Source organism: Phyllostomus discolor, chromosome X (genome assembly GCF_004126475.2).
Source record: "Phyllostomus discolor isolate MPI-MPIP mPhyDis1 chromosome X, mPhyDis1.pri.v3, whole genome shotgun sequence".
NCBI lineage: Eukaryota > Metazoa > Chordata > Mammalia > Chiroptera > Phyllostomidae > Phyllostomus > Phyllostomus discolor.
Genome location: NC_050198.1, coordinates 1,538,480 through 1,565,851, shown reverse-complemented (window position 1 = coordinate 1,565,851; position 27,372 = coordinate 1,538,480). Strand labels below are relative to the sequence as shown.

Here is a 27,372-nt window from a genome sequence, read left to right as displayed (position 1 = left end):
TGAAGACTGGCCCCTCCCAGAGACCGAGGCTCTGTGCTGCATTCTAGAAGCCTGATCCCTTCCTGTCAGGAGAGGAGCCCAGGCCTCATGCGGAGAGCTCGAGAGCTCGGAGTTGAAGGGAAACATCAGAAAAAGACAAGATAATACAAAGGAAGCTTCCATTGGAGAGGGCCTAGGAGGAAGGAAGGCAAAACCCACTTCCAAAAGAAGGTGTTAGCAATGGATTCTGTTTACTTTTATTTCACTCTTGAGAGAGTCCTGGTGGGCACAGGAGCTGAGAGGAGGAACATAGGACTTCAGTGCTCTCCGTGGGAAGCCACTGAACAATGCCCAGCGCTATCTGAACCAAATATGAGCTATCTGGGCAGGATCGCAAGAGAAGCTCAACAATCCCTTCGTACTTAACTAAGCAGGCGCTTGGGAGACGTGACTCCCCGGGGAGCTGTGGGGGTTCTCACCCCCCTCTTTGCATACAGTGGAGCATACTCTCCCAGACCTCCACTGCACTTCCCAGTGCGCATGCACCGGGAACTAGGCCTGAAGCCCCTCCCTCTGTGGCCTGGAGGGTCCCTGGAAATTGTGACCAAGGGACAACAAAAGGTAACATTTTCACCCTGGCTCTGGCAGACTGGCGGTGCCAGTCAGTCAACACCTGAGAAGGCTAGGCCCTGTGGGCAAGGACTTTTCTAACGTGATGTCTCCTTTGCAGGTAGAAAAGAAACTACAATGTGCTAACTGCAGATGAAGCTGCCTTGTCCGCCTAAGAGTCGTAAAGAGCAATGCCATGACGAAAACTTTGGAAAACACTTGTATACAAGATTGCGTCGTGTTGCCTGGTGGGGTAGCTCACTTGGTGACAGCATTGCCCAAGACCACAAAGGTGTGGGTTCCATCCGCGGTCAGGGCACATACAAGAACCAACCAATGAATGCATAAATAAGTGGTACAACAAATCGATGCCTCTCTCTCTCTCTCTCTCTCTCTCTCTCATATTAATACATTTTTTAAAATTTCAGAAGATTGCATAGTTTAGCTTCCTTTTTTCAATTTCAGGAACAAATACTTCTCTTTGGATTTAATGCCAACCATAGTGCAGCAACGAGAAGAATGGCATAATTGATTTATATAATGCACACACCTAAAAATAGATGAAATGAAGTATCTTTGGTGCTGAAGATGGAAATGATTTTCCCTGGGATCTCTTGCACTTTTAAATGGTATGCATACTGATGAAAATCTCTCCACAGTTACCACCCACCTATGGACGTGCGTGAATGTGAAAAAAATCCCAGCAAACTGTCCTTACAAAGCACTAATGTATCACGGTGCACATATGAGATGTAGAGGGTTTACAGAAAAATGCAGAGGTTAGCCCTGGCTGGTGTAGCTCAGTGGATTGAGTGCGGGCTGTGAACCAAAGTGCCGCAGGTTCGATTCCCAGCCAGGGTACATGCCTGGGTGGCAGGCCATAACCCCCAGCAACTGCACATTGATGTCTCTCTCTCTCTATCTCCCTCCCTTCCTTCTCTAAAAATAAATAAATATAATCTTTTAAAAAAAGAAAAATACAGAGGTTAAAAAAAAGTGGTCAAGAGGATGTTGAAATCACGACTTTTCTTCAGCTTCATTATTAAGAAGCCAAGAACTCAAATATTTGGAGTTGTAGGAACATAAAGCTGGTAAATGTATGTTAAAAATAGACACTGGCCCACAGTTCACCTTTTGCTTACCGAGCAGGATTTCACATTGTCAGATATCCTTTCTCTGAGGACGTGAAGCGGGTTTCCAGAACCTGAAAAGCAATGGGAAGCAAGGGAGGAGAAAGCCTGTCTCGCCAGGCATCGCTCTCAGGAAGTAAACAAATTCCGCACGTGACGGCGGATGATGTTAATAGCATGTGGTGATGCTAATGATACAAAAAAAAAACAAGTACAAGCTCATTACTGCTCATTAGTATATTAACTTTAGTTAGTTTCAGATGGTTTACGTGGGGATGTTTAGAATCTGAATCTCCTTCCTATCATTTATTTTAAATCCCTTTAGAATGCAGGAAAAGTACTATTTCTCTAGCTCGAGGGTAGCCAAAGACAGCACACAGGACAAATCCTGCCCACCACCTGTTTTGTTGTTGTTGTTGTTGTTGTTGTTTGTAATGCAAAGAAAGTTGTATTGGTACCCAGTGCTGTCTTGCACAGGACAAATCCTGCCCACCACCTGTTTGTTTGTTTTTGTAATGTAAAGAAAGTTGTATTGGTACCCAGTGCTGTCTCTTCATTTATATATAATGAGCAGTAATGAGCTTGTGCTTGTTATTTTTGTATACATATGTGTATATATGCATGCATATTTGTGTATATATATGTATACATATATTGTCTCTAGCTGCTTCCACCGACAACGGGAAGGTTCAGGGGTTACAACAGAGACTGGACAGCGCACAAAGCCTAAATTAATTATTATGTGGCCCTTACCAGTGGAGGCACTAGACATTTACTTATTTATCCTCACTGTCTCTGTGGCACAATGAATGTCAGATACACACAATTTCAGTATCTAGTGCTATTTTCCTGAATGTAATGAACGGGATTTGCTGTAAGCTGCCGAGAGTCCTCCCCGCGCTGTGCTGCACTCTGCTCTCCCCACCCAGAACGCGGAGTCTGCTTTCTCTCGCCTTGAATCTGGGGTAACCCTGCGACCACTTCGTCAGCAGAATATAGCAGGAGATGCCTGGCAGCTTCTGCTTTGCTCCTGGCACCCTGAGTCACCACGTGGAAAGTGGGTGCCCCCTGGTGGAGAGAGAGGTCCCGCCAGTCCCAGGTGGATGCGGTCAGAGGTGGCCCCAGGCAACACCACTTGGCGAAAGGCTGCTCAGTCTAGGCAACCCGCGGGGCTGCGCAGACAAGTCCTTGTTTGAAACCACACAGCAGGAAACGAACTCAAGGTTTTGATGTTCCTTTTAGTATTTCAAAACGTTAACATGTTTAAAAAATAGCCATGGCTGGTGTGGCTCAGTGCATTGACTGTCGGCCTGAGAACCGAAGGGTCATGGGTTGGATCCTCAGTCAGGGCACATGCCTGGGGTGCGGGCCAGGTCCCCAGGAGGGGGTACACGAGAGGCAACCACACATGGATGTTTCTCTCCCTCTCTTCCTCCCTTCCTTCTCCTAACAATAAATAAAATCTTTTTTAAAAATTATTTTAAAAGATGACTTAAAAAATATCTAAAAAATAGTTCTAAAACAGGCCAACTCCATCATCTTTCATATCTTAAGAGCAAGAAACACCAGTCTGTTTAGAGAGCAGTGAGCAGGAAAAACATCTCCTACACTACAGGGAACACGTGGAGAATCATCTAAGACAGTGAAATCACCTGGCAACAGCAGTAAGCTACCAAACACAAAGCAACCTCTGGAAAGATTTCGTTCTAATCCACCACCTCAGTTTTAGGAATTTCAGAATCTCATCCTTGGAGACAGCATTTGTCCCCCTTCTACTTGTGTTATTACACAGAAAACAGGTCAGGAAAAAGAACGATTTGACAGGAACCAAAAAGATAGTTGTTGAGTTTAAGTAAGTATGCTGATGAAGGCAACTTGCCATTGACTAAGGGCTAGGATCAAAGTTGGTGACAACTGCCGGAAAAAAGAGAAAACTGTTCCGGAGAGGAAAGCAATGAAAGGAGAAACTGATGTGGACATGACAATACGAGTCCCCTTGGGGTCACAGAAGCCTGGAGCAAGGGATTCAGCTTCCTGTAGAGTATGGACATGGCAGCGCAGCAAGCTGCCTGTCCATCTCACAGACTAGAGGGATTTCCACTAACTATGGAAACACAGGTGCCTCAAAGAAGGAACTAGAAGAAAACAACTCCAACATGATTATGGCAACTGAGTATGTTTGTGGGGGAGGGAGTCAATGACTTGTTTTCCTCCTTGTTCATTGTGCTCTGAAGTGTCTGCACCTTCTGCTTTTTAAGTTGGTTTTATTTGGGGGCTGAAAATGTTGGTATCGTGAGATTTTCAGAGAAATGGAGATTGGTTGTTTAATAGTATTATTACTACTACTAGTAGTAATGAATAAGCACCTTCACATTTTTAGAAAGTGGTTTTTTAAGTCTAAGTAGGGTGAAGAAAATAATTAAAGCATACAAATAAACATATTAGAACACAGAAAAATATAGCATTGTTAGAAATACAAGAGCAAATTTCTTGCAAAGAAGAAAGCAATCACCTTTGATAAATATAATTGAAAAAAGGAGAAAAATGCCTCCTAAGTAAATTACGAGTGTTAAGGATCTAACAACAGTTTCTGAAAATTAAAACAATAGGCAGGTACGATTGCAATATATTTGAAAAGGTAGATTGGGTTTGGCCAACTTTACCTGTAAAGGATCGGGTGATAACCTATTTGAAACTTGGTGGGACAGACGGTCTCTGTCGCAACTCCACCCCCACCCCCCCACCCGTCTCCACTATCACTTGGGATACACGGAATTCCAGAGTTAAAGGTAAACATCAGTAAAAGACAATGATGAGTTAATGAACAACAATTGAGTGGGAGAGGGCTTTCTAGAGGCATTTGCATGCAAAACCAGTGAGAGGGTTATTCACAATAATTCGTCTGGACAGCAATTTGGCAAACGTAGGAAGAGCCCCAACAGTGTTGTTGATAGTGCGTGTTGCTATCTGTGGAGGACGGAGCCCTGCCGCCTGGCTGTCGTGGGGCACGGGCTTTAGAGAAGGGACCTTGGGAGCTAAGGCTCCGGCTTCTTTAGAAGGCGCGCCGCCCAGGAGGCCCCTCTGGAAGCAGCGGCTGCCCCCAGGGCGAGAGGCCGTCCCAACAGGGACTGGAAGGGCGAGGTAGTGGGGACAAAGCCCCGCCCGCGCGCGTCCTCCGGGCCCTCTCCAGCGCCCTCTCCTGGCACAGATCGGAAGCACGCCGGCAGAGGACGAACGTGATGCGCAGACTCCCCTTTCCAGAAAAGCAGCACAGCAGAGCGGCGGAGGAAAAACTGGCAACACCCTGGAACTTCTTTATAAAATCTCCCTTGAGGGTGCAAAGTATACTGGACATTCCCCAAAGCAGAGCCTTCATTCTGAAAACCCTAAAGGACAGAACTGAAAAACTAGGACCAGATGTTCCTTTTAGAGTAACTTCCGGGAACAAGCAAGACTTCCATTCATTATTATTATTATTATTATTATTATTATTCTGTTACTCATTTTAATCTTGACTTTGTGATAGATCTGCCTTGGAAGTTTTAAGGACCAGGATGTAGTTTTCCAATAGATTTTTTTTTAAAGATTTTATTTATTTATTTTTAGAGAGGGAAGGGAGGGAGAAAGAGAGAGAGAGACAAACATCCATGTGCAGTTGCTGGGGGCTGTGGCCTGCAACCCAGGCATGTGCCCTGACTGGGAATCGAATCTGTGACGCTTTGGTTCGCAGCCTGCGCTCAATCCACTGAGCTATGCCAGCCAGGGCGTTTTCCAATAGTTTTATTTCTCTACATTTTTCTGTACAAAATGCATGACAGTCTTCTACAAAGCAGCAATTCTTATCACCAGTTGTAAGACTTGTAAACTAAGACCGGCTGCATTACAGAGCATCTGTAATGTAACCTGACAGAAATCGAAAAACCCCAGGCAGCTTTCTAATATGGTTACACACTGACAGCAGCAACGCTGATGCTGACATCGTCTCACTGGATCAGCTGGTCTTGACCGAACGCAAAGGACAAAGGGTGTACACCATTTCTTCAGAAGAATATTTATTATGAGGACAGTCTTCTTGTGGACTAGTTCACTTTTGACAGGAGATGTGTAAACACTAAGGACATTTAGCTACTTACTGCTTAACCAACAAGAGCGACTTTGTCCCGTTTACCGAGAGAATATTGTTTGACCTATCCTGGCTCACACCACGCATGCTATGTTTGCCGTATCATGTCTTAGAATGGTACACACAGGTTTTTCAACTTGACCTCTCAATTGAGAAAACCAAAAGAACTGGTTTGCCTTACTGAGTAATAAACCCGAGATCCCCTGGAAATTATCGAATGTGGTGAGTTCGCCCTATTCAGCACAATAGCTGAAATATTCCTTGGATGACCAATGAACTCCTTTCCATAATGTCCTTAATAGTTGGCCTGGAAATCAATCAGGGAGCCAAGTGGCAGACCATCATCTGTTCCCCTGCTTTTTACTACTGTCAATTTAGCAATTTTGTAATTTTTGTAATTTCCACGGGACCACCAAATAATTCCTAATACTGCATAAAAACACTGGGGTGGGGTGATGTGAAATGAGGTCACGTGGAGTGTTTCAAAATCACTTCAAGGTTTCATCCACTTTTTCTTTTTCTTTTCTTTTAGCTCTGTGTTATAAACCTGTCCCACAAGATGACTTCCCTGAAACTTGACACCCGGGAACTCTTATATAGCCAGGTTCCTGTCTGATGGGGTAACTTTAGACTCTAGAAAACGTGAAAAAGCATGTGTCTGACCATCCAGCAATTCTGAGTGCATGACCTAGAGAGAGGCTGCCATTTGGATACAAGGAACTATGGGCCAGGGCTGTTTCGCAGCACTATCTGTAAAAGAGGAACTTGGAAGCCATCTGAATGTGCAACAATGGTAAAGAAATTAATACAGGATATTACATGCATGTGATAGGCTCTTAGCAGTTTAAAGGATTAAACTAGATGTGTGTATATATAAAAACACAAATTGATGTAGTTATGTATATGTACATAATATAGGTATGTATTATACATATCCTACGTGCATACGTGTATCTCTGTGTGTGTAAATATGCATCTATACACGTGTCAAAAGCATGAGGAAGAGTACAAGATCAAGGCGATGCGTATGTATGATCTGAGTCCACACCTCAAGCTCAGGGTAGTACTTCCTCTGGAAAAGTGCAAGGGGAGAGAGCCAGGTAATGGTGAAGGGAATTTTAGCAAAATCCAAAATGTTTTCTTTTTTAAAACAGTGGCTGGAAACAAATCTGACAAAATAATACTACTTAATTTTATGGTGAAAACATATTTTGTGTTCTTCTTTCTTCTATTCTGCAAACTTTAAGCTTCTTACAAATAAAACTAATGCTAGCCCTGGCTGGTGTAGCTCAGTGGATGGAGCGCGGGCTGTGAACCAAAGCATCACAGGTTCGATTCCCAGTCAGGGCACATGCCTGGGTTGCAAGCCATGGCCCCCAGCAACCGCACATTGATGTTTCTCTCTCTCTGTATTTCTCTCCCCCTTCCCTCTCTAAAAATAAATAAAATCTTAAAAAAAACAAAAACTAATGCTGTGCTAGCTCCAAGATCCCAAAGATGTGTGGCTGTCTCTATCTATTCTCTTCCTTGCTATATGAGCAGTAGCAGGAGCAGGTACATGCCCCTTGGTTAGCAAATGGCTTCTGAACATTCCAGAATTTCAGCAGTTTCAGCCCAGGCAGTGAGGTGTGAGCTGTTCCATCAACAGGTGCAAAACATGCACACCACAAAGGCAGGTTGCTGTTAGCTGTCACTGCCTAACAAACCACTGCACAACACCATGGCTTAAAGTGATACACATTTATTATTGACCAACTATATGTAGGTCACTTGGGCAGTTCTGCTAAACCAAGCTAGACTTGGCAGTTTGGTTGGCTCATCTATGCATCTGTAGTGGGCTGGTAGGTAGGCTGGGGGTTGGCTGGCCTAAGATGGTTTCACTCACCCGCTGGGACAGTCAACTGCTTGTTGGCTGAATGCTGAGAATTAACTAGGCAACCTGTCTCTTATCCGTCAGGTTAGTCTGGACTTGTTCACGTCAAGCAAAATTCACTTCTGCCGTATTTTCTTGGCTAAGGCAAGTCCCAAACCCATTCTAGTCTGGGCTTCGTACATAGCAGAGCAGCTCCCTTGATGGGATCTATTGAAAAGTCAGCCCTCAGCAGAAGGAAAAAAACAGACCAAGTTCGAGGGTAGAGAAAGTAGATCCCTACCTCTTGATAAGAGAAATTGCAAATTCCTATTTCAAGGGTTAGGGACATGGATATGGTGTGTGTTTGGTGTGTGTTTTGTGTGTGTGTGTGTGTGTGAAGATTTAGAAACATTTTTCAATGTCTACCATACCACGGCTTCTTATGGGCCACGGAATTAACAAAGGCTTTGAATGCAATGACTGGTTAAGCTTTACGTGCTCCAATACAGCATTTCTGGTGTTCGCTTTCTTTTCAACACAGCCCACACACATTCCAGCAGTGTTCATCCTGACACTAATAGGTGTGTCTCTATACAACTCACAAATCATTTTCCGGACAATAATGGACAACTAATAGACGCTGACAACCTGAAATTGTCTCGAAAGTCACCTTTACAACAGTGAATATTGAGCAGTAAATAGAACCGCAGGCGGCTGTCATTTACCTTGTGCCAAAGCAGATCTCCAAAATGGCGTATTAAATCATTCCACTGAAGGCTGTAAACCCGGGTGAGAATAGTACAAATCAATATGAAAAGTCGAGTTCTTTATTACCTACGGTTTCTCATGACCTTGCGGGAGGAGGAAGATTGATGTCACAAAATGCTAAACAATGAAGACCTGTCAAGATGAACTATGATTTGCATTCTTCTGAATTCATGTTATTTCTGCTGCCACCAGCCTGTTTATTAACCTTTTATTGCTTATATCATAGAATCAGTATATACTTACTCCTACGCCCTGCCATGCAGAATTTGGAAGTCAAGAAGTTCGAAGACCTGTCCACTCCATGTTTGCGTGTGAAGGAAATTACACGAAGGCACAACACTGGATGTTCTGAAGTTCAGAAGTGTGAACTCAGTGGAGAAAAGGAGGCCTTGGCTGGCCTTGGGCAAGGATGCAGGAAAAAGGACGTGCTCGAATATTGGATCCAACAGCCTCTGAAGTTCTCAAAAATGAGCTTTCGCCCTCATTGGTGTGGCTCCGTTGGTTGGCCACTGTCCCACAGGCGATGGGTCCAATTCGCAGTAGGACACACGCCTGGGTTGCAGGTGCAGCCCCTGGCTGGGGTGTGTACAAGAGGCAACCGAACTACGTTTCTCTCCTTCTTTCTCCCTTCCTTCCCCTCTCTCTAAAAATGTTTTAGGAAAATGGGTTTTCATGGTGTATTTTCTTCAGTTTTAGCCATAGCCAATACCTACATCTGTTTTAACTGAGATAATTCACATACCATAAAGTTCAAGTTTAAAGTGTATAATTCAGTGGTTTTTAGTACAAGATTCTGATGTGCAGGTTACTGAAATATTAATTTCCATATGCCTTTAACATGATTTAAAAGGAAAACATTAATGCAATAAATGTGACACGTAACTGCTGGTTTGGCAGTTCAGGAAAGTAACAATTTAAAAGTTGACCAAAAGGGGATAATGTACGATTTTTACAAGGATAAGGATGGTCTAGGCATTTAAATTATATTTTAATCGATGAGTTATAGCAAAAATTAATATATAATACAGATAATACTTTCAATACTTATTTAAATCAACCTAAGCTGCAAATAATCGGCTTAAGGGAAGTTGTGAATCAGGAATGCCTTCAGGGAAAGGAAGTAGCTTCTCATTATTAGGAAATGAATTAATTGTCAACTCAAGGTACATGAAACTATAGAAATGTCCCAAGAGACAGTCTGTGCTCATTTCACTGGTGACATCTGACAAGCAGATTCTTGTCGGGGAGAGTGTCTCCTTCCCAGGCCACGAATCATTGCCGATTACACTTTTCCAACGATGCGGAGCACACGGCAGGTGCGCCACCTTCAAACAGCCATCGTGGAAAGCAAATGGCGACGAAACCTATCATGAACCCGAATGCAACTCCAGATTGGACACCAAAAACCTACGTCACTCAGCAACTAAGTGCACTATGATAATGTCTAGTCTGATTTAGAAGTTCTGATTCTCACTCGTCAGTAGGAGCAAAGTTTCTTTGATGAGACCATTTACAAAATGTGACAAGTTCCCTGTGGCCCTTGTTGTTCGTGAGAAGTGATCTTTGCAAATTGCGATCCACTGAGTTGAGGTGCAAGGAAGGGCAGGTGCTGTAGTCACGGCCTGTGGCCTGTGTGGTGCTGGCCTCCCTTCGACTGAGTTGGATTTTCTGAAACATCCCGGTGGAGAGGTGAAGGGGAGGCTTGTGAGAGACTAAGATAGGGTTAGAGGGGTGACCTGAGAGATCATCGGCTGGTCAGGATGGGCGGGGCGGGGGGTGGATACATGTGCTGGCGCCGGCCCAGCCCAGGGTGCGGCAACAAGACAGCCAGGAGCTGCACCAACTTCCAGGAACCGCGTACTAGTCTAGCTGTCAAAGGACAGAAAATCAAAGGAAAGGAAAACTAAAGACCTGACCAAAAAAGGCACGAAGATAAAACGAAGTAAAACAAAAAGTTGGGTCAAGATGTTACCTTGCTGTTCTTTTGCGACGAAGAAAGAGGACAAGGCTGCAGTGAAAACTCCCCCTCCTGGTTCTTTGCAACAAGACCGGCTCTGCTTTATTTAGATCATCAAAAATAACATCTTACGGAATGGGAACCATAACATTACACAACAAAGTATAGCTGTAAAAATCTCAAACATGTCAGGCAACGCTTTTTTTAGATCACCAAAAATAAGGGTTTACAGAAAAGGAACTGTAAAAGCAAATGTATAGCTGCAATTTTCCTTTTGCCTTCGATATCAATTCCCTGTAAAATATTTTGGGACCACTTTGCAGTTTTCCAGCAAAACTCCAATTTGTCGGACAGAGTCGCTCAGGATCACCGTTAAGCATGAAGAGTTTTGCAAAACAATTTTGCTTAGTGCTAACAAAGAACTAAAACATGTGGTTATTATTAATAACGCCAGCTTTCGCTGAAACAGCCGAACCTACGCACACGCTCATGAACGCTTCACTGGGAACACAGCCGTTCGCCCCTCCCAGCACAGACGGCGCGTCCAGTGGCCACGGCCGGGTGTGGCAGGCTGTTCAGGCACCACTTGAAGTACTGCTTAACAGAAAGAACTAAGTATGTAACAACTCAAATAACTGGGCCCGCCTCCGCTACAGCCTCCCCACGGTGGGCATCACATCTCCCACCACATCCCCAGTTGTCTCTCTACTGGGGACCCACAACCCAAAGCTAGGCGGTGGAGAGGCTGTTCTCGCAGAGCCAGGGGAACGCTAATAAATCGCCCTGGGATTCTTAGTGCTGTAGTGTGCCTCACAGGCAGCGACATAGGCAGACTCTGGGAAGAAGTCGTCATGGTATTCTGCTAAAAACCTGGAAAAGAAAGGAAAAATGGCCCCAGTGATTACCGCAGTGAGGACTACATACCAGCAAGCAAAATCTTAACTTCCGACCACTCTAACATGTCCCTCCTTTTCGGTATTAGGAAAAACTGAATGTAATCTTGATTTCTGCGTACGGATTACTTTTACTGCACATTTCCAGCTTCTACATGAATTAACTATTTCATCAGAATCCTTTCGCCATCAAGTGTACAAATAGAAATAGAACCTAAACTCCACTAGGTGGCAGTCTTCATTGTATCAACACTTCTGTGTAAAAAAGGCCTCAGGGACTATTTCTACATTTTCCTATTTTATTTATTTTGAAGGTTTATATTCATTTCTAGAGAGACAGGAAGGGAGGGTGGGAGAGAGAGGGACAGAAACATCGATCGGTTGCCTCTTCCACATGCCCTGACTGGGTGACCCCTTGCTCAGCAGGAGGGCGCCCAACCAACTGAGCCACACCAGTCGGGGCTACATTGCCCTGTTTTAAAAACAAACTCTAAAAAATAAATTATAAACTCAGCAACTGGCACTTGAGAAACTCATGTTTGTAAGGTCTCAGTGACACCAAAATTGAATGGTATAGAATATCGTGTCATAATCTGCCATGCCCTGTGTGTCACAGTTCTAGCTCACAGTATGAAAACACAGAAGCAAGAAGACCGACTTATGTCTGACAATGGCTTTTAAAACGTGGCCATTCAAGAGTCTCTAATACACAAAGGCTACCTTCTCGGAAGTATCAAAGACTTCACCATAAAGCACTCAAACATTCTCACACGGGTCATATTAACGAGTAATCTAATTAGCCCCATGTCTGTTTTCCCGGCCTCCTCCTATCTGTCCAAATTCCTAAAAATTTAAGGACGGACCTCTGCAATACCTTCTTCCGTAAAAACTGAGCCAAAATTCATCCAAGGGTGAACTTTTTCTTCCTTGATTGTACCCTTTTTACAACGGTTACTGTGTCCATTGATTCTCTAGTTGAATATTTTGCATACTTTTTTTCAAAACCAAATATACTTATTTGTAAATATTTCTAAGTTACTTCCTAAAATCCTAACTTCTATTTTGTATCGGGCATATTTCAAAATCAGCTGCCTCTGCTAAACTAATCTTGCTAAGCTCTTCATATTTTACTGTCCTTATCTGATTTCAGCTTACAAAACTTTTATGCCAAATAGAGTTGTGGGTTTGTCTGAGGGGAGGCTGGAAGGGAAGAGGGTAATTCTGTGTAGGGAACGTAACCACACGGCACGGCGAATGGAGCCCACCCGGATTCGGAAAACCAGTGGGGAGCAAGTCAGCACATAGGAACCAAGCCCACAGGTAGGTTCTCCCGTGGGGAGTCAGGCCTGCATTGTATGTACCCGGGCTGCCATGAGGCTTGCTTTTTGCTAAAACTCCCTCACCCCGAACTGAGGCAGCAAAATGTTTACTGCATATCTTTCAAGTAACTTCCTAAAGTCTGTGCTAAACCTCCCAAGGATGGCGGGTAACCAGTTCAACCACTTTTCCCCTGGATCTGCAACATACTTCTCTTTGAAGTCATTAGCAACATTCTTGCCTTTGTTATCTGTAAAAGGTCATCAGCTACAGTGACCTTATGCATAGTAAATGAGGACCATCCTTGAGGTAACACACCCAGAAAAGCAATAAAAAAAGCAGTAAAAGCTTATCCAGGCAGGGGCCGGGGCCCTCTGTCTCACTCAGAGAGTGGCCACGCCGTCCCTTTTCCCTCCACAGGACTTCTGCAGGCTGTGTGACTTTGTTCGTCACGGCCACAACACACGGGCTCCTCAGGCCGGGGTCCGCATCAATTCTGAAACTTGTTTCTAATAAAATGTTCTCAAGTCTCATTCCACGCACGGACACTTTATTCCAAATGTCTACAGGAAAGTAGCTTTTACAAACTCCAAGACTGACTGCTCAGGCCGGAGTGCTCCCCACTCTGCATAGATGCTACCTGATTAGCTCCTGCAGGTTGGGGCCTGACTACAAGGAAAAGGCACCTGCTTCAAGACAAGGAAGAAAGTCAGTCAGGCAGATAGGACAAGCTGAGCGCGCCAGGCTGAGGCCAGCCTCGACTGCCAAGGAGAGGAACTAGTCAGCAGGCAGGTGGGTGGGGAAGAGCTGGGCCACAGGCAGACAGGAGGTGGGGCTCACAGCGAGGCGGTGGGAGGGGCGGCAAAGGTGGGGGCCATGATCTTGTGATACGCTAAAATGACTGGCTCTGTCAGGGGAAGGGAATAATACCTTTCTCTGAACTCACAAACTGTCAACAAGTCATTTACCTTAACTTTAAAGTAAACCCAAAAATCCAACCTGTAAATGCTAATATTTAAGTTAGTTTATGTACTTGCAACAAAAAAGAGTCTAATACTTAACGTACTCCTGAATGAAAAACACAAAATTAAGTCATCGACCTTAGTCAATCGCTTCTACTATAGAAAATCAATTTTCTTTTCACAAGGTTATCCAACTGAATTCTTTTGGTGACACAAAAAATTTAACTCTGCCCTGGCTGGTGTGGCTCAGTGGACTGAGCACTGCGCTGCAAACCAAAGGGTTACCAGTTCGATTCCCAGTCAGGGCACAGGCCTGGGTTGCATGCCAGGTCCCCAGCAGGGGGCATAAGTGCCAACCACACATTGATGTTTCTCTCCCTCTATTTCTCCCTCTCTTCCCTCTGTGTCTTAAAAAATAAATAAGTAAAATCTTAAAAAAAAACTATTTCCATACAATGAATGGCCTTGATTCAGGAAGCACATAAATTATGGAAAAAAGAGCCCTGGCTGGCATAGCTCAGCAGATTGAGCGTGGGCTGAGAACCAAAGCATCACAGGTTTGATTCCCAGTCAGGGCACATGCCTGGGTTGCAGGTCACGTCCCTAGTGGGGGCCACACGAGAGGCAACCACACATTGATGTTTCTCTCTCTCTTTCTCCCTCCCTAGACATAAATAAAATCGTAAAAAAAAAATTTACTATAATGAAGTCAGAGGATGCTCTGTTAAAAAAATTTTATGGAAAAAAAAGAAAGAGCCAAACTCCACCCCCCTATATTACAATTACAGTTATAAGCAACCATACTTAAAATATCAGAGCTGGCTTCCACACTTGCTAAAGAGAAATCCAGAAAAGCCATATATAAGGCACTATATAGATATAAAGCAGTAGGGGTTAATTTTTGATAAGAGTGATAAAAATACCTCAGAAAGAGATCAAAGTGCTTCAGTAAAGCCTTCAAATTCTTTTCAGAAAAGGACATCTTTCCAAGGATTTCTGGAAGTTTCACTGTATTAAAAAGAAGGAAAAAACCATGTACAATCAGCAGAATCTGGCAATGCAATGGGTAGGATATACTCAGATATCACCTGGGTCTCTTTGTCCTTATTTGACCTGAAATGAACGTCTACATTATCAAACAAAACTAAAAACTCTAAGCGAACAGGAAGACAGAATGGTAGGACAAACGTTACAAATATAATTTTTATGAAATGTAACATTCATGAAGTACCTATTTTTAAAGAGGTCCCCTTTCAGTAATTTGTCTTAGACCCCAAATTACCACCGGATGTCCCTAAGCTAACAACAGTGTTAAAGCGAAAGCAGAAATAAAGGGGTGGGGGGCGGGGGGCTGGGGAGGAAGCAGGGAGCAGGATGTCTTACCAAACAAGCGCAGCAGATGCTGTGCCCCGTAAATGTAGGAGGGTGGAGGCGGCTGGTCACCTGGAGGGTAACTGTCGGGCACCAGTTTCCAGGAGAGGACCTGGGAGAGGCACACGTGGACACTTCACTATTGTGTCTTAACACTCCACTACCAACAGACCTCGACATCCAGTTCTGGCGGAAACACACGTGCTTGGACACATTTAGACCAGCAGCCCGATGTCACCCATGAAGTGTCACACTGCCACCCCCAAGCTTCCTGTCAGTCCAGCACCCAGGAGCTCCTCTGCAGCTGGGCCAGAACAGGGGAGGAGACAGCGATAACACTCCAATGTGGAAGTTCTGAAGAAGCCCTCCACCGTCCCATGGAGCTCTTGGTGAGCGTGAGTTCAGGATACAGGAGAGTGTAGTGCGTTACACTGAAGGGGATCACCATACAAATTAATTAAGTTCAGTATGACACTTGCAAAAAATTAAAGACACAGTGTAAAATATTGTGTACAATTATTATGTAAATATACAGAAAAAAAAAACCATGAAGTATATACCGAAGTGTTAATGTGCATTTCTTAGTGGTGGAATTATGTAGGGGGCATGAGAATCACTGTATATTTTCCATATAGATTATATATTAGCATATATATTGCAGTTTTCTACTGTAACTTCTGAAAACATTTTTGCCTTTTAAATAAATTCTACGAGGATCCACCTTCCTTGGCAACATGGAGACACTTCTAATCACCTAAAAATTATGATAATAAATTATATGTAGAGGAAAAACCAACCCACTATATTAAAATAAACACAAGCTTATAAAAATAAATAAAAGTGCGGGATGGGGAAGGCTTAAAATTATGGAAATATTTGACTTCCTCATTTTTAACACCTACTACCTATAAATTGGCTGTAACTAATTTGGTCATTTCGCCCCTTTTCCTTTACTGAAAATCCTGCTGTGTAAGAGAATGAAGCAGTGAAAAGTAACCCAAAGACATTTTGAGTAATACTATTATTGTTTCAAAATTTCCCCATTTCTGCCGTTATATTCACTTGGGAAGCTAGTATGACCCACTGAGTCAAGTGAACACAGCTGTCAACCCTGACAACACTTACGATCTGCCTCTCCACAGAAGAACCGTGCTGACCCTGGCATAGTCGCCTTCCTCTCTTCACAGAAGCGAGGACACCCCACCTCCCAGGCGGGGCTCACCAAGTATCCTGCTGCACTAAGAAGACATCTACTGACTCCCGGAAACACGCACTGCCTACACCAGTTAGGTGGCCTTAGAAACAGAATTTTAAAATGAAAAGTTTCCCCATCTGCAAAGTGGAAACCCAGCGGCAAGGTAAGAATTCGAGGTAATTTCGGCCAGGTGCCTGGCACAATGCTGATATACAGCAGGCCCTCCAAGGGGTGGCTATTAGTATCATCGTTAAGGATGGACTTGACATTTTTAAATGGTTGAAAAATAGCAACAACAAAAAAGAACAATGTCTCGTCATACATAAAAATTATGAGATATTCAAATCTCTGTGACCATAATCAAGTTTTGCAGGAACGGAATACATTCATTTACAAAGTATCTATGGCTACTTTTGGAGTTGGGCAGTCTTGTTAGACACTGTGTGGCCTGCAAAGCCTAAAATGTTTACTCTCTGGCCTTTTGCAGAGGAAGTGTTCTGACACCTATTGCATAAACTGACAACACAGTAGGTCCTCAGATCACGTCATTTGGTTACAATGTTGATGAGATGCCGTAGGAATTTAACTCCTTTTTACATCAATTAGCCTATAGTAAAACTGGTTTTATTTTATGGCATTTTGCTTAAAGTGGAAGAACCTGTCTACGGTGTTAAGCGAGGACTTGCTGTACGCATGTAGCAATACTTAGTTACTTAGGATAAAAGATGAATGTACCTGGCTGGCGTAGCTCAGTGGATTGAGCGCGGGCTGGGAACCAAAGTGTCCCAGGTTCGATTCCCAGCCAGGGTACATTCCTGAGTTGCAGGCCATAACCCCCAGTAACTGCACATTGATCTCTCTCTCTCTCTCTCTCTCTCTCTCTCTCTCTCTCTCTCTACCCCTTCCTTCCCTCCCTAAAAATAAATAAAAAAAATAAAATCTTTAAAAAAAAAAAAAAAAAGATGAATGTAAGTGTAGGGCTGGAACCCTAAGAATCTTCTCATTTCAGAAACCGAAAGCGCAATGGCGCATATCACAGAAACAATCCCGGTACTGCCCACAGCACGAGCAACACGATGCTTCTACAGAGCGGAAGGACTCACTGGGGCTGAGGAGAGGACATTAACTCTACCTCATTGATTTCGTTCGTTCTTCTGCCCTCAAAGCTGGCAAACACCGCACTGCCTTCCTTGCTGGGGGTCACAGGAACAGGTGAGGACGATCTGCTGTGCACGGGGGTCTCTGCAAAAGGGAAAGATGTGCATTATTCACCTCGAAAGCACACCGCTGTGAATCACAGACTGCGGGAAGGCAGTGACAAACAGCAGAGAAGTTATTCATTGTTAACAGTAAGCCTCTCCTATTATAAGGCAGTACCTGGAATATCACGTGGGGGGAAAAAAGGGAATCAAGAACTAATAGAAGCTACAACGAAATGAACCTTGAACACGTGACGCCGAGTGAAAAAAGCCACCGACACAAGGCCGCATACTGCAGGGTTCCACTGATAAGAACCCACACAGAGGACAGGCAAATGCAAAGGGGCAGCACGTCATCAGCAGCTGCCCAGCGTGATGGCTGGGGGGAGGGAACGGGAGTGACTGATAACTGACTTGCGGTGACACAGAGCTAAACCGGCAGGCGCCAAGCATCCCACTACAGAGATAAAGCCCAGCAGGCCGCCCCGGGCCAGGGAAAAGGCCTCCTGAGCCTCATCAGGGCTAAGCTTAGTCCAACTCCCACAGGCGAGCGGGCAAAGGTGGGTGTGCCGTGTGCTCCTCCCGCCTCTCCCAGCCCCTCCTGCCGGGGGGACTCGTTTCTGCCCCAGGGAAAGGACCTACTTTTCTCCAGGTGCAGGAAGAGCTTGGGCATGCTGGCGGACGTGTCCTGCTGCCGGCGCTTGGGCTGAGGCGAGGCGCTGCTCTCGGACAGCCTGTCGCTGTTGGCGGAGTGGCGCGTGGAGCGCCTGAGGGACTGCAAGGCTTCCGGTTCGGCTTTGCGCCTTTTGGGGGTGGCCGGCTCGCCCGTGGTCGGCTGACTCTCCGTGGACTGCGGGGTGGATGGATTCAACAGAGGTGGGCTTGGAGAGAGCTCCTCCTGGCTCCTGCGGCAGAAAGGGGAGGATGTCACGTGCCCCTGTCTGCGGGATCTGTGCAAAACCCGCACAGGCTCTTCAGTGTCCTCCCTCAGACCGAACAGAAAACACACCCTCAGCTGCGCTCCAGCGGGGTTACACACATTCGCTTCCAAGCGTGCGAAAGCAAGTGCCTCTCTCAACAGTCAACCATTTTAGCCCTCTCAACCACTGTCCCTTTCATATTGGCCTAAGAGAAGGCTCTCCCTTGGGAGTGTCCGGCTGTCACAACTGGGAGGTGCTGCTGGCATCCAGTGGGTGGAGGCCAGGGAACACCCTACAATGCAGAGCACAGACCACAGCGAAGAACGACAAGGCTGAAGATGGCAGCAGGGCCAAAGCTGAGAAGCCCCGCGCGCAGGGATGAGGATACCGCATCAAAGAAACTACCGAACGCCTCAACTGGGAGAACACACACAGTTCACCAGGGACACCGGGAACCTAGAGGCCTGGAAAACAGCATGGGGACATCGACGCAGGTCCCCAGTGAGCTGTACAGGCCTCTCACCTGGAGTGACACCGACAGGGAAGGGCGACAGGCTGAGAAGAAATCATGAGGCAGGCAGAGAACCAGGAGACAGGAGCCACCAAGGGAGGAGGGGACAGCAGGGAAGGTGGCTTATGCAGAGCACAGCGTGGCGCGCGGCAAGTTGCTAGTGGCCTCCCTCGGGGAGCAGAGTCAGAAGGGGTCGTGGCAGACCAAGGCAGAGGGTGTGGAGGCGAGAGTTAGACGAGGGGAAGTCCCGAGAACCTTCCACTCTCGGGAAGAGGCGCGAGGGAGTACTGCAGCTTAAACCCACGGGCGCAGAGACTTTAGTCTGGGGGGCTTCTGCTTCCCTCACAGAAGGGAGATCTGGTCGGGCGTGGTCACTGACGGAAGTGACGATGCAGCGCAGCAAGAACAAAACGAACCTTGACCCGAAGGCCCCAGGGGGCCGGCCTTCATCAACTCCCTCCCTTAACAACTACCACCCAAGGAGGCCCACGTTCTTCCCACAGCAGAGGCGAGAGAAAGAGGCTCAGAAGTCACGCCCCAAGTCCCACAACCAGTAAGTGAGGGAGCTAATTTCAAACCCGCCCCTCCTGTCTCTCCTACCCTTGTCAGGCCGTGTTCTCTCCACTCCACTGTCTTTGGAAAGAGGGAGAGAGCCGTTCAAAATCCAACCAAGTTCTCTACCCTGGGACTTACCTACTAGTGTTCGTGGCACTTTCCTTAATCGGAAGAAAAAATTTGGACGAGGTCACCTTTTTATACTGAACTTGTTCGTATGGATACAGCAAAACCAACGGGAGAGTGTAATCAAAGGTTATTCTTAAGCCATCCACCATCTCCTTACAAAGGTCAACACTAGGAGGATTAAAAAGAAGAGATTAGAGATGTAAGAACTTTCCAAAATGTCACAATCAGGTCGTAAATTTTTAATAACACAGAATTTTTAACACTACATATCAGACCGGCACACAAAGAACGAAGTGAATTTGTAGATGCCGGCTATAAAGAATTAAACGGCAACACTGGTTTATAAGATAAAGCAGTCAGTACGCTAGCAATGTTAACTGCCAGCACGGAACACAAAGGATTAGGTTCGGCGCCGCACGTGCCACACGAGCAGCAGGTGCCGCAGAGGGTGGACAGGCCGCAATCGCTGGGGGTTGGCGGGGGCAGACCGATGAACGCCCAACACCTACTCAGATTTGAACAAGCCACCTGTCCAATTCTACTCCAGCTGAGCCACGCAGGCCAAGGCAAGACCATGAGGGCAATTGCTCAGACTGGAATAAAGACGCGTTTGTAAACAAGCTCTGATAAAATTCTCATTGCCCATGCCGGTGCTGCTCAAGGACCAGAGTTGTCCCCCTAAATTACATCGCTGAACAAAATGCTCTTGGTCTTGCATCCAGATCAGACACACTTACTGAACATTTCAAAAAAGGGATGCTATTTTAATGCTAAGTTGTATGTTAAGGGATGTATCAAATGGAATCCTAACAACTGAAATGAACACAGGGTAGCCTCTTCTAAAATCAAAGTCAATCCCTAATACACAAAGAGAACCACGAGACGCCAACCTGCCCCCGCCCCGCCGCCACTCACTTCTTTTCCGCTGGGATGTAATGCACATTCATGGTGGTGTGCGCCATAGCGTGATGATGGCGGGGCCTCTCGTTGGCTGAAAAGGCTGCATTGATGGCAAAATGCTTCACGTACGATTCCAAAATGGTGATGATGTTGGTCTGGCACGGAAGCTTCACTAACTGTTAAGACAAATGGACACATCCGATGCACTCACCGCACAGTATATACCACGTACTGCGACAAACAGTGGTCTTGCCCGTGCCACTTTTTAAACACAAAAATAAAGCCCACTGAGTTCAAAGAGAATTTCATTAAAAACTACGCTTTGAAGCTCTTTGGTGTTTTTCGTCTACTCATATCACCAAGTAGATCGCAGTATTAATTTTTTAAATAGACACAAGCAGTGATTCTCATGTTAGGGATCTATTAGAACCACCTGGGGAGCCTCTAAGAATACACCCGCAGCCACCCCCCCACCATAGATCAATTTCATCTTACCCCCCCCGCCCCCCCGCGGGTGGAAGCCCACGCTTCAGGTTTCTGCAAAGCTCCCTGGAGGATTCTAATGGGTTCCCAGGGCTTGGAAAGACTGTGCGCACTTTAATTTAATCAGTGGCAGAGCACTGCTGTCACATCATTTTAAATCCTGACTCAGTACAAAACTTAAAGCAGAAACTTCACGTCCCCTAAGGTGCTCAATTGTTTGAGTCTATGATTACAAGATACTGCTAAATGGACGTTCTCTCACAAATCCACGTTTGATGTGTTCCCCCGCATACCCGTTTCCTCCTGTTGATATAGTAACAATCGTCCTCCAGCTTCTTCTTTAGAACTTCAGGGATGTCTATAGTTATTGCTCTTTCTTCCATCTCCTTTTTTCTGTGCGGCTCCACTTCTTCCTTCTGCAATGTAACAATTCCAGACTTTTACACTTCTTAAAACGGCAGGAGTGTGTATCCAAAGGACTAGCACGTGAGAGCCTACCATTATACAAACCCAGGTAACCTGTGGCATTTACACCAGGAAGGAAGGGCACATGTTGTAAGGAACAGCACATTAAAGGCCAAAAGCTAACTTGTTTTAGGACACTAACCACATTTCAAATGCTCACTTTCTTTCTTCCCCATTTAATTTTACCAGCAGAATTTACATTAACTGTGAAGGCAGGCAGAATATGCCAAACTCTGATACCTAACATTTCAAGAGTCACCATGGCCCGAGATGGTGTGGCTCAGTGAACAGAGCACTGGCCTGCGGACCAAAAGGTCACTGGTTCCATTCCCAATCAGGGCCCATGCCTGGGGCGTGGGCCAAGTCCCCAGGTGGGGGCATGTGGGAAGCAACTGATTACTGTTTCTCTCACACGTCAATATTTCTCTCCCTCTCCTTCCTCTCTCCCTTCCCCTATCTCTATAAATAAATATTTTAAAGAATAGTCATCATTATAAAAATAAAGTTCAAAATTTTATTGAATAGGAAAAGGTAACTATAATTTGTGGAATTACTTTATAATTTGTGGCTATAAAGAGGCACCGAGAGGTTCATACAGTGACAATAAATAAGGGTTATTTTCCCTTAAATATGAAATATAACTTCATAGTATTCTGTTAAAAAATGTTTTCCACCCCAGGCTGGTGTGGCTCAGTGGATTGAGTGCCAGCCTGTGAACCAAAAGGTCACCGGTTCGATTCCCAGTCAGGGCACATGCCTGGGTTGCAGGCCAGGTCCCCACTGGGGGTATGTGAGAGGCAACCACACACTTCTCTTTCCTCCTTCTCTTTCTCTTCTGTTTCTCTCCTCTCTTTCTCCCTCCCTTCCCCTCTGTCTAAAAATACTTAAATATACATCTTAAGAAAAAAGGAAAAAAATGTTTTAAATGTATTTTTACAAAATGCTTCCCCACTGAAGAATTTTACCACTAAAATATATACCAAACGACAAAGAGTTTTCACAACAAAAAGTTTTTACCACTTCAGTCTTTTCTTCAGTATCACTTTGTTCACTTATTGCCTCATCCTTTTCTTCACTGCTGTCATCAGAGGAAGTGCTTATTGCTGGGCAAGACAGAAAATAGGAAGCCATCCTGTATTACATACTTCCCTAACTTACAGTTCTTCAAGGTGAAATGTGTATCCAAATGCTGAAAATAATAAACTGCCGCCCCACATATATTTTAAATGCCAGACAGAAATATTGTACCTTTCAGAATAGAATTTTTATTTTGAAAAATAGAACATCAATATCAATGAATGCAGAACCACACAAGAAAATGACCTGAAAGTGTTCGGTTACCTAGAACCCCGCAGTCACCCGCCGCATTGGAAAGCGAGGCCAAGGCCCAGGAGGTACCGAGAACGGAGAAAATGCGAGAAGGGACCCCCTAAGGACTGAGTATAAAGACACTGGCCAAGAAGGCAGTGATGAGGAGCATGACTGGTGAGGACTAATTACGGACTTACTGACGGCTACCTTAGTTGTCAAAAAAAAAAAAAAAAGAGGCAAATATGATGTATAATGAGCTTAAAACATTTCATTGCCTGTAATTCCAAGGATTCCTCCCCCTCAATCCTGCAGTATGAAAGAGCCAGGTTAAAGTTCTTTTAACCTGAGAAAGTAAGTCAAGCGACTCACAGTTCTCATCATTTTTCTCTTTTCCTTCACCGGGGACGCTTTTTAAGACAGAATCGACACCAGGCAAGCGGCAGCGCTTCTTCTTTCTTCCTGTGCTTCTGGGGAAAAAAAAATGAATGAAGTAAATTTTAACGTTGACTAATATGAGCCTTGAGATAAAAACAAGATACAATAACAAAGGTTCTTAAGCATTTGACAAATGATTAAACTTTAGAACATAAATGGTGATCTCCATTTCAGAATATTATACAATATCTTTGCAGAAAACACAGCAGTTACTTACAACACAACAGGCACACTCTTCGCTACCACATTTTCAATATGTCAAACTGCGTAATAAACCATGCTTGCCATATTTTTACTTTTATATCATACAAATTCTACACACTAAGAGAAAACACATTGTGATGAGTTCTGTATTCTCACAGGCGAGCTACAGCTTTTCTTGCCAATTTACGCTGTAATCTCCGATTTTCATCGGTGTCACGGAGGACATGATCTTCAGCTGCCCACCTATCCCAGCTACAAAAACAAACAAAAAAGGATGTAAAATTCAGTATCTTACTTTGCTATGAAACAAACGCTAAAAGTATCTCACAGCCACTTAAGTGTCCCAGAATTTTAGAAAACTATTTAAATAGTTTATAATCACCAAAAATGCAAATGAACTGAAGGGACTGATTTAAACATAGAAGCAACTGGGGTTTCCAGAATTACCCAGAGAGAACCCAAATATAATCAACTTAAAGAGTACTCATTCCTCTGAAAAGATAAGGTTTGATTAAGAGTGAAAAAAAAGCAACCCTGGCTGGCGTAGTTCAGTGGATTGAGCCCGGGCTGCGAACCAAGTGTCACAGGTTCGATTCCCAGTCAGGGTACATGCCTGGGTTGCAGGCCACAGCCCCCCAGCAACCGCACATGGATGTTTCTCTCTCTTTCTCCCTCTGTCTCCCTCCCTTCCCTCTCTAAAAATAAATGAATAAAATCTTTTTAAAAAAGAGTGAAAAAAAAGCAAAAACAGGACATGAAACTTTTCTACAAGTGTTTCTAAAACCTAACAAGGAAGTTTGCAATGTTCTTGTGCTGCATAAGTGATCAATTTTCAGTCCCGTTCAACAAGTACACTCACCTTCTGTTCCAACCATTAAAATGGATCAGATATTCTGGGATCTTTCTGCCTTTTTCGTCTTTCCCAACAACAACATCCACAATCTGAAACCAAAAAGTATTGTCCACAAATGACTGAACATACAGAACCCTGAAAGCTAGGTCAGGAGAACTAGATCATAGACCTTTTTTTAAAAAAAATGAAAGCATTCGCTCCTGTTTCACAGAGAGAGCTAGACTGAAACATTTTTCCTTTCAATTCCATTTTTTTCCTGAGTGGATGCCTCAAAATAGGAAACGTTCCTCCAATCTCCCCGTGATTGGTCTCTGAGTGTGGGACTGCGTGCAGCTTCCTGAAGCCATTGGCCAGCCAATTTGTCACTAAAGAAGAGCCCCGGCCAGACAGGAGAGTTGCAGCCCTGAGACCTCTGGGAGTTGTAGTCTCCCCAGCGTCACAGCACCCAGGGCTAGGATGGTTAGCAGATTTTGCCATCCCTTCCAGCGATGTCCCCAGAGAGGACATCTGGGGCAAATGATGGGGCGTGTCACACCCGGGACACACTCCAGACGGGGAAAGAGGAAGGAAAGCAAACAGAAAACAGAGATAGGGTTGCGAGGGCGGAGCCCTACAATAGAACTGTCTGAGCTCGGGGGGCCTTGAGAAGTCCCCCAACGGGCAGCGCTACTCAGACGCACCTGGGGCCCAGGGCTAGCCCCTACCCCCCGTACTGCGATGCCCACTCCCTCTCGCCACCCAGACCCGAGTTGTGCAAGTGGCTCAGTCCCCCGCGAGCCCCCGAAACGAAAGTAACGGGATCGGAGCCCAACTGGGAGACTGAAAACGTAAATGCCGCAAGGCCCTAAGGGAAGAAAACACCGGGTCAACCTAGCCCTCGGGGCCTAACGGGAGGGGCCCAAACACAACTGGGGCCCCAAAACAACGACGTCGCGATTCGACAGTTAGCGCTATGGCGCTATGATTTAGGACCTGGGTCGGTTGGTCAGGGTGTCGCACGGGAGCCCACGCGGCGCTCCGCGTAGAATGAGAGTTAACGCGCCATCCGTGAGCGGCCTCCTGGACGCGCGGACCTTGATGACGTCACGAGCGCAACCGACGCGCGGCGACAAGCTCGCGACAGCGCAGCCGCGGCGTTTCCGATGGCGCATGCGCAGCCCCGTGCGCCGGCCGGAAGCGGAAGCGCGTGGGCCCCGACTCCCCAGCGCGGCGCTCGCGAGCGCTCCCTGCTGTCCGCGCGGCGCCGCGCAGGCCCAGCTGTCACGGGCAGGGAGCGCCTGGGCCCGCCGCTTCCCCCGCTCCGCGCCACCATCCGCGCCCGCGCCCGCACCCCGTGCCGGGGCCCCCCGACCCGCTCCTCCTCCCTGTCCCTCCGCGGCGGCACCTTGGCATCGTACAGCACTCGCGCCTTGGTGGGGTCAGGCTCGAAGCACAGCACTTTCTCCCCTGAGTGGAATTTAAATTTCATGCCCTCGCTCGCGCTCATTTGCTCATCGTGGCGGAGGGCGAGGCTCCGGGGCGGGCGGAGCGCGCGCGGTGGGGGACAGGGGTGGGGGCGGGGAGGTGGTGCGCTGCGGCGGGGGTGGGAGGGAGGAAACGGGGAATGGCGGAGGCTGCGGCCGCCCCGCCCTCGGTCCCGCCTCTGCCCGCCCTAAGCCGCTGCTGGACCTCCGAGCCGCCGGGGGCTCGCCCCGCCCCCCACCACCCGAGCGTTCCCCTGCGAGTCCCCCCCGGGCTCGGAAAGCTGCGATCGGAGAGCTCCAGCTGTGGCCAAGGTCTTCCCGCAGAGTGGCCTCTCCCGCCCTCGTGGGAAAGGCGGCTGACGCGGGCTGCTCCCACGGTGTCATCACGCCGGGCGTGCGCTCTCCAGCCTGCGTGTGGGTAGTTCTTAGGAGAGAGGCCGCCAGGGGTGCAACTGGCGGTGCTGAGGCTGGCCGGCGGCTGCCCTCCAGCGGCTGCCTCTGCAGGAGCGCCCTAGCCGCGCCACGCAGCGCTGCAGGTCGCCTCTCTGGGATACTCAAAAGAAGATCTCGGTCTGGGGTCAGGTCTAGACAGGCAGTGGTCTTGGATCAGGGGCGAAGGGGGGTGAGGGAGTGAGTAAAGCACTAAGGCAAACCTGGGCCAGGACAAGCAGGTGGCAGGCCTGGAGTACCCTAGTGACAGCGGGTGAGCAGTGGGCGGTGAGTCCTTAAGCAGGTCGTTAACCTCTTAAGTCTCATTTCCCAGCCCCCAGTTCTCAGAGCTGCTTCCTCGAGGCCTGCCCTCTCTGATACATTACAAACTCTCTAAAGGTGGGAAGTACTGCTAGGCTAGTACTAGAAAGTACCTACTCAGAGAGGGTGCGCAGGAGCTGTTTGATGAACGAAAGACAAATGCTGGAAGACTTCTTGAAGGGCAGACTTCCAGAGACGGAAAAGACCGAAGACCGGGTGCTGTTTCCCCCCCGCCCTTCTTTCCAGGAATGGAAAGTTTTGGGGCAGTGCCGCGGTTACTGGATTAAGACCCAGCTGGTTCTAACTTGGAGGCTCTGAGGTCGTAGTGAACTGCGACTTCTCCACACTCTGGGCTCCGTTTTTGCCTCCGGAAATTTGCTCTTGCCTCCCTTATCACTGGGGTTCTGGTACACTTCCTTCACCTTTCAGGTTGAACATGGCCAAGGGAAAAACCCTTAAGATTCCCTAGTCGAATCATATACACTCTAGTGTTCCCTCCCAACCCTCTACCTAACCTGTTTCTTGCATTTACTGCTTAGCAGTTAGAAAGGACTGTTCCTTTGCAAACCCCACCCCCCTTTTCACGTGCTCAGGTTCTTGAAGCAGGGAGGGTGGAGCTGACGGGAGATCTTCAGTTCATCCTTGCGTACTCATGGCATACAATAAATATTTCATGAATATTAAATAGACTCAGCCACCAGAGCCCTGGCTGGCGTAGCTCAGTGGATTGAGTGCGGGCTGCGGACCAAAGCATTGCAGGTTCGATTCCCAGTCAGGGCATATACCTGGGTTGCAGGCCATGGCCCCTAGCAACCGCACATTGATGTCTCTCTCTTTCTCCCTCCCTTCCTTCTCTAAAAATAAATAAATAAAATCTTTTGAAAAAAAAATAGACTCAGTCACCAATTGGATGTGAAGGGGGAGAGGGAAGGAGGAATCTTGAGAGACTTACAGATTATTTTGACATAATGAGCTGGGTGAGTGAGAGGGTCATTGGCCAGCATAAGGGCCACCTGAGGAGGGATGGGTTGGGAGCAG

General features: G+C 46.4%; 1 protein-coding gene across 3 annotated transcripts; it reads right to left on the bottom strand.

The window, feature by feature from the left end:
* Positions 1-10,494: 10,494 nt before the first annotated feature.
* On the bottom strand, positions 10,495-25,694 carry MSL3 (MSL complex subunit 3). 3 transcript variants are annotated; one of them, XM_028522890.2, is made up of 13 exons: positions 25,506-25,694; positions 24,128-24,210; positions 23,425-23,520; positions 22,999-23,096; positions 22,336-22,421; positions 21,147-21,269; positions 20,386-20,546; positions 19,480-19,638; positions 17,998-18,260; positions 17,289-17,398; positions 14,974-15,073; positions 14,514-14,598; positions 10,495-11,288 (listed from the first exon to the last, which is right to left on the bottom strand). In XM_028522890.2, the coding sequence occupies exons 1-13, from the start codon at positions 25,605-25,607 to the stop codon at positions 11,189-11,191; spliced, it is 1,566 nt and encodes a 521-aa protein (XP_028378691.1). In that variant the 5' UTR covers positions 25,608-25,694; the 3' UTR covers positions 10,495-11,188. The 3 variants fall into 3 exon arrangements, with proteins under 3 accessions (XP_028378691.1, XP_035873096.1, XP_028378692.1); XM_036017203.1 differs by having other exon boundaries at positions 22,999-23,093; positions 25,506-25,690; XM_028522891.2 differs by lacking the exon at positions 25,506-25,694 and adding an exon at positions 25,094-25,247.
* Positions 25,695-27,372: the final 1,678 nt, after the last annotated feature.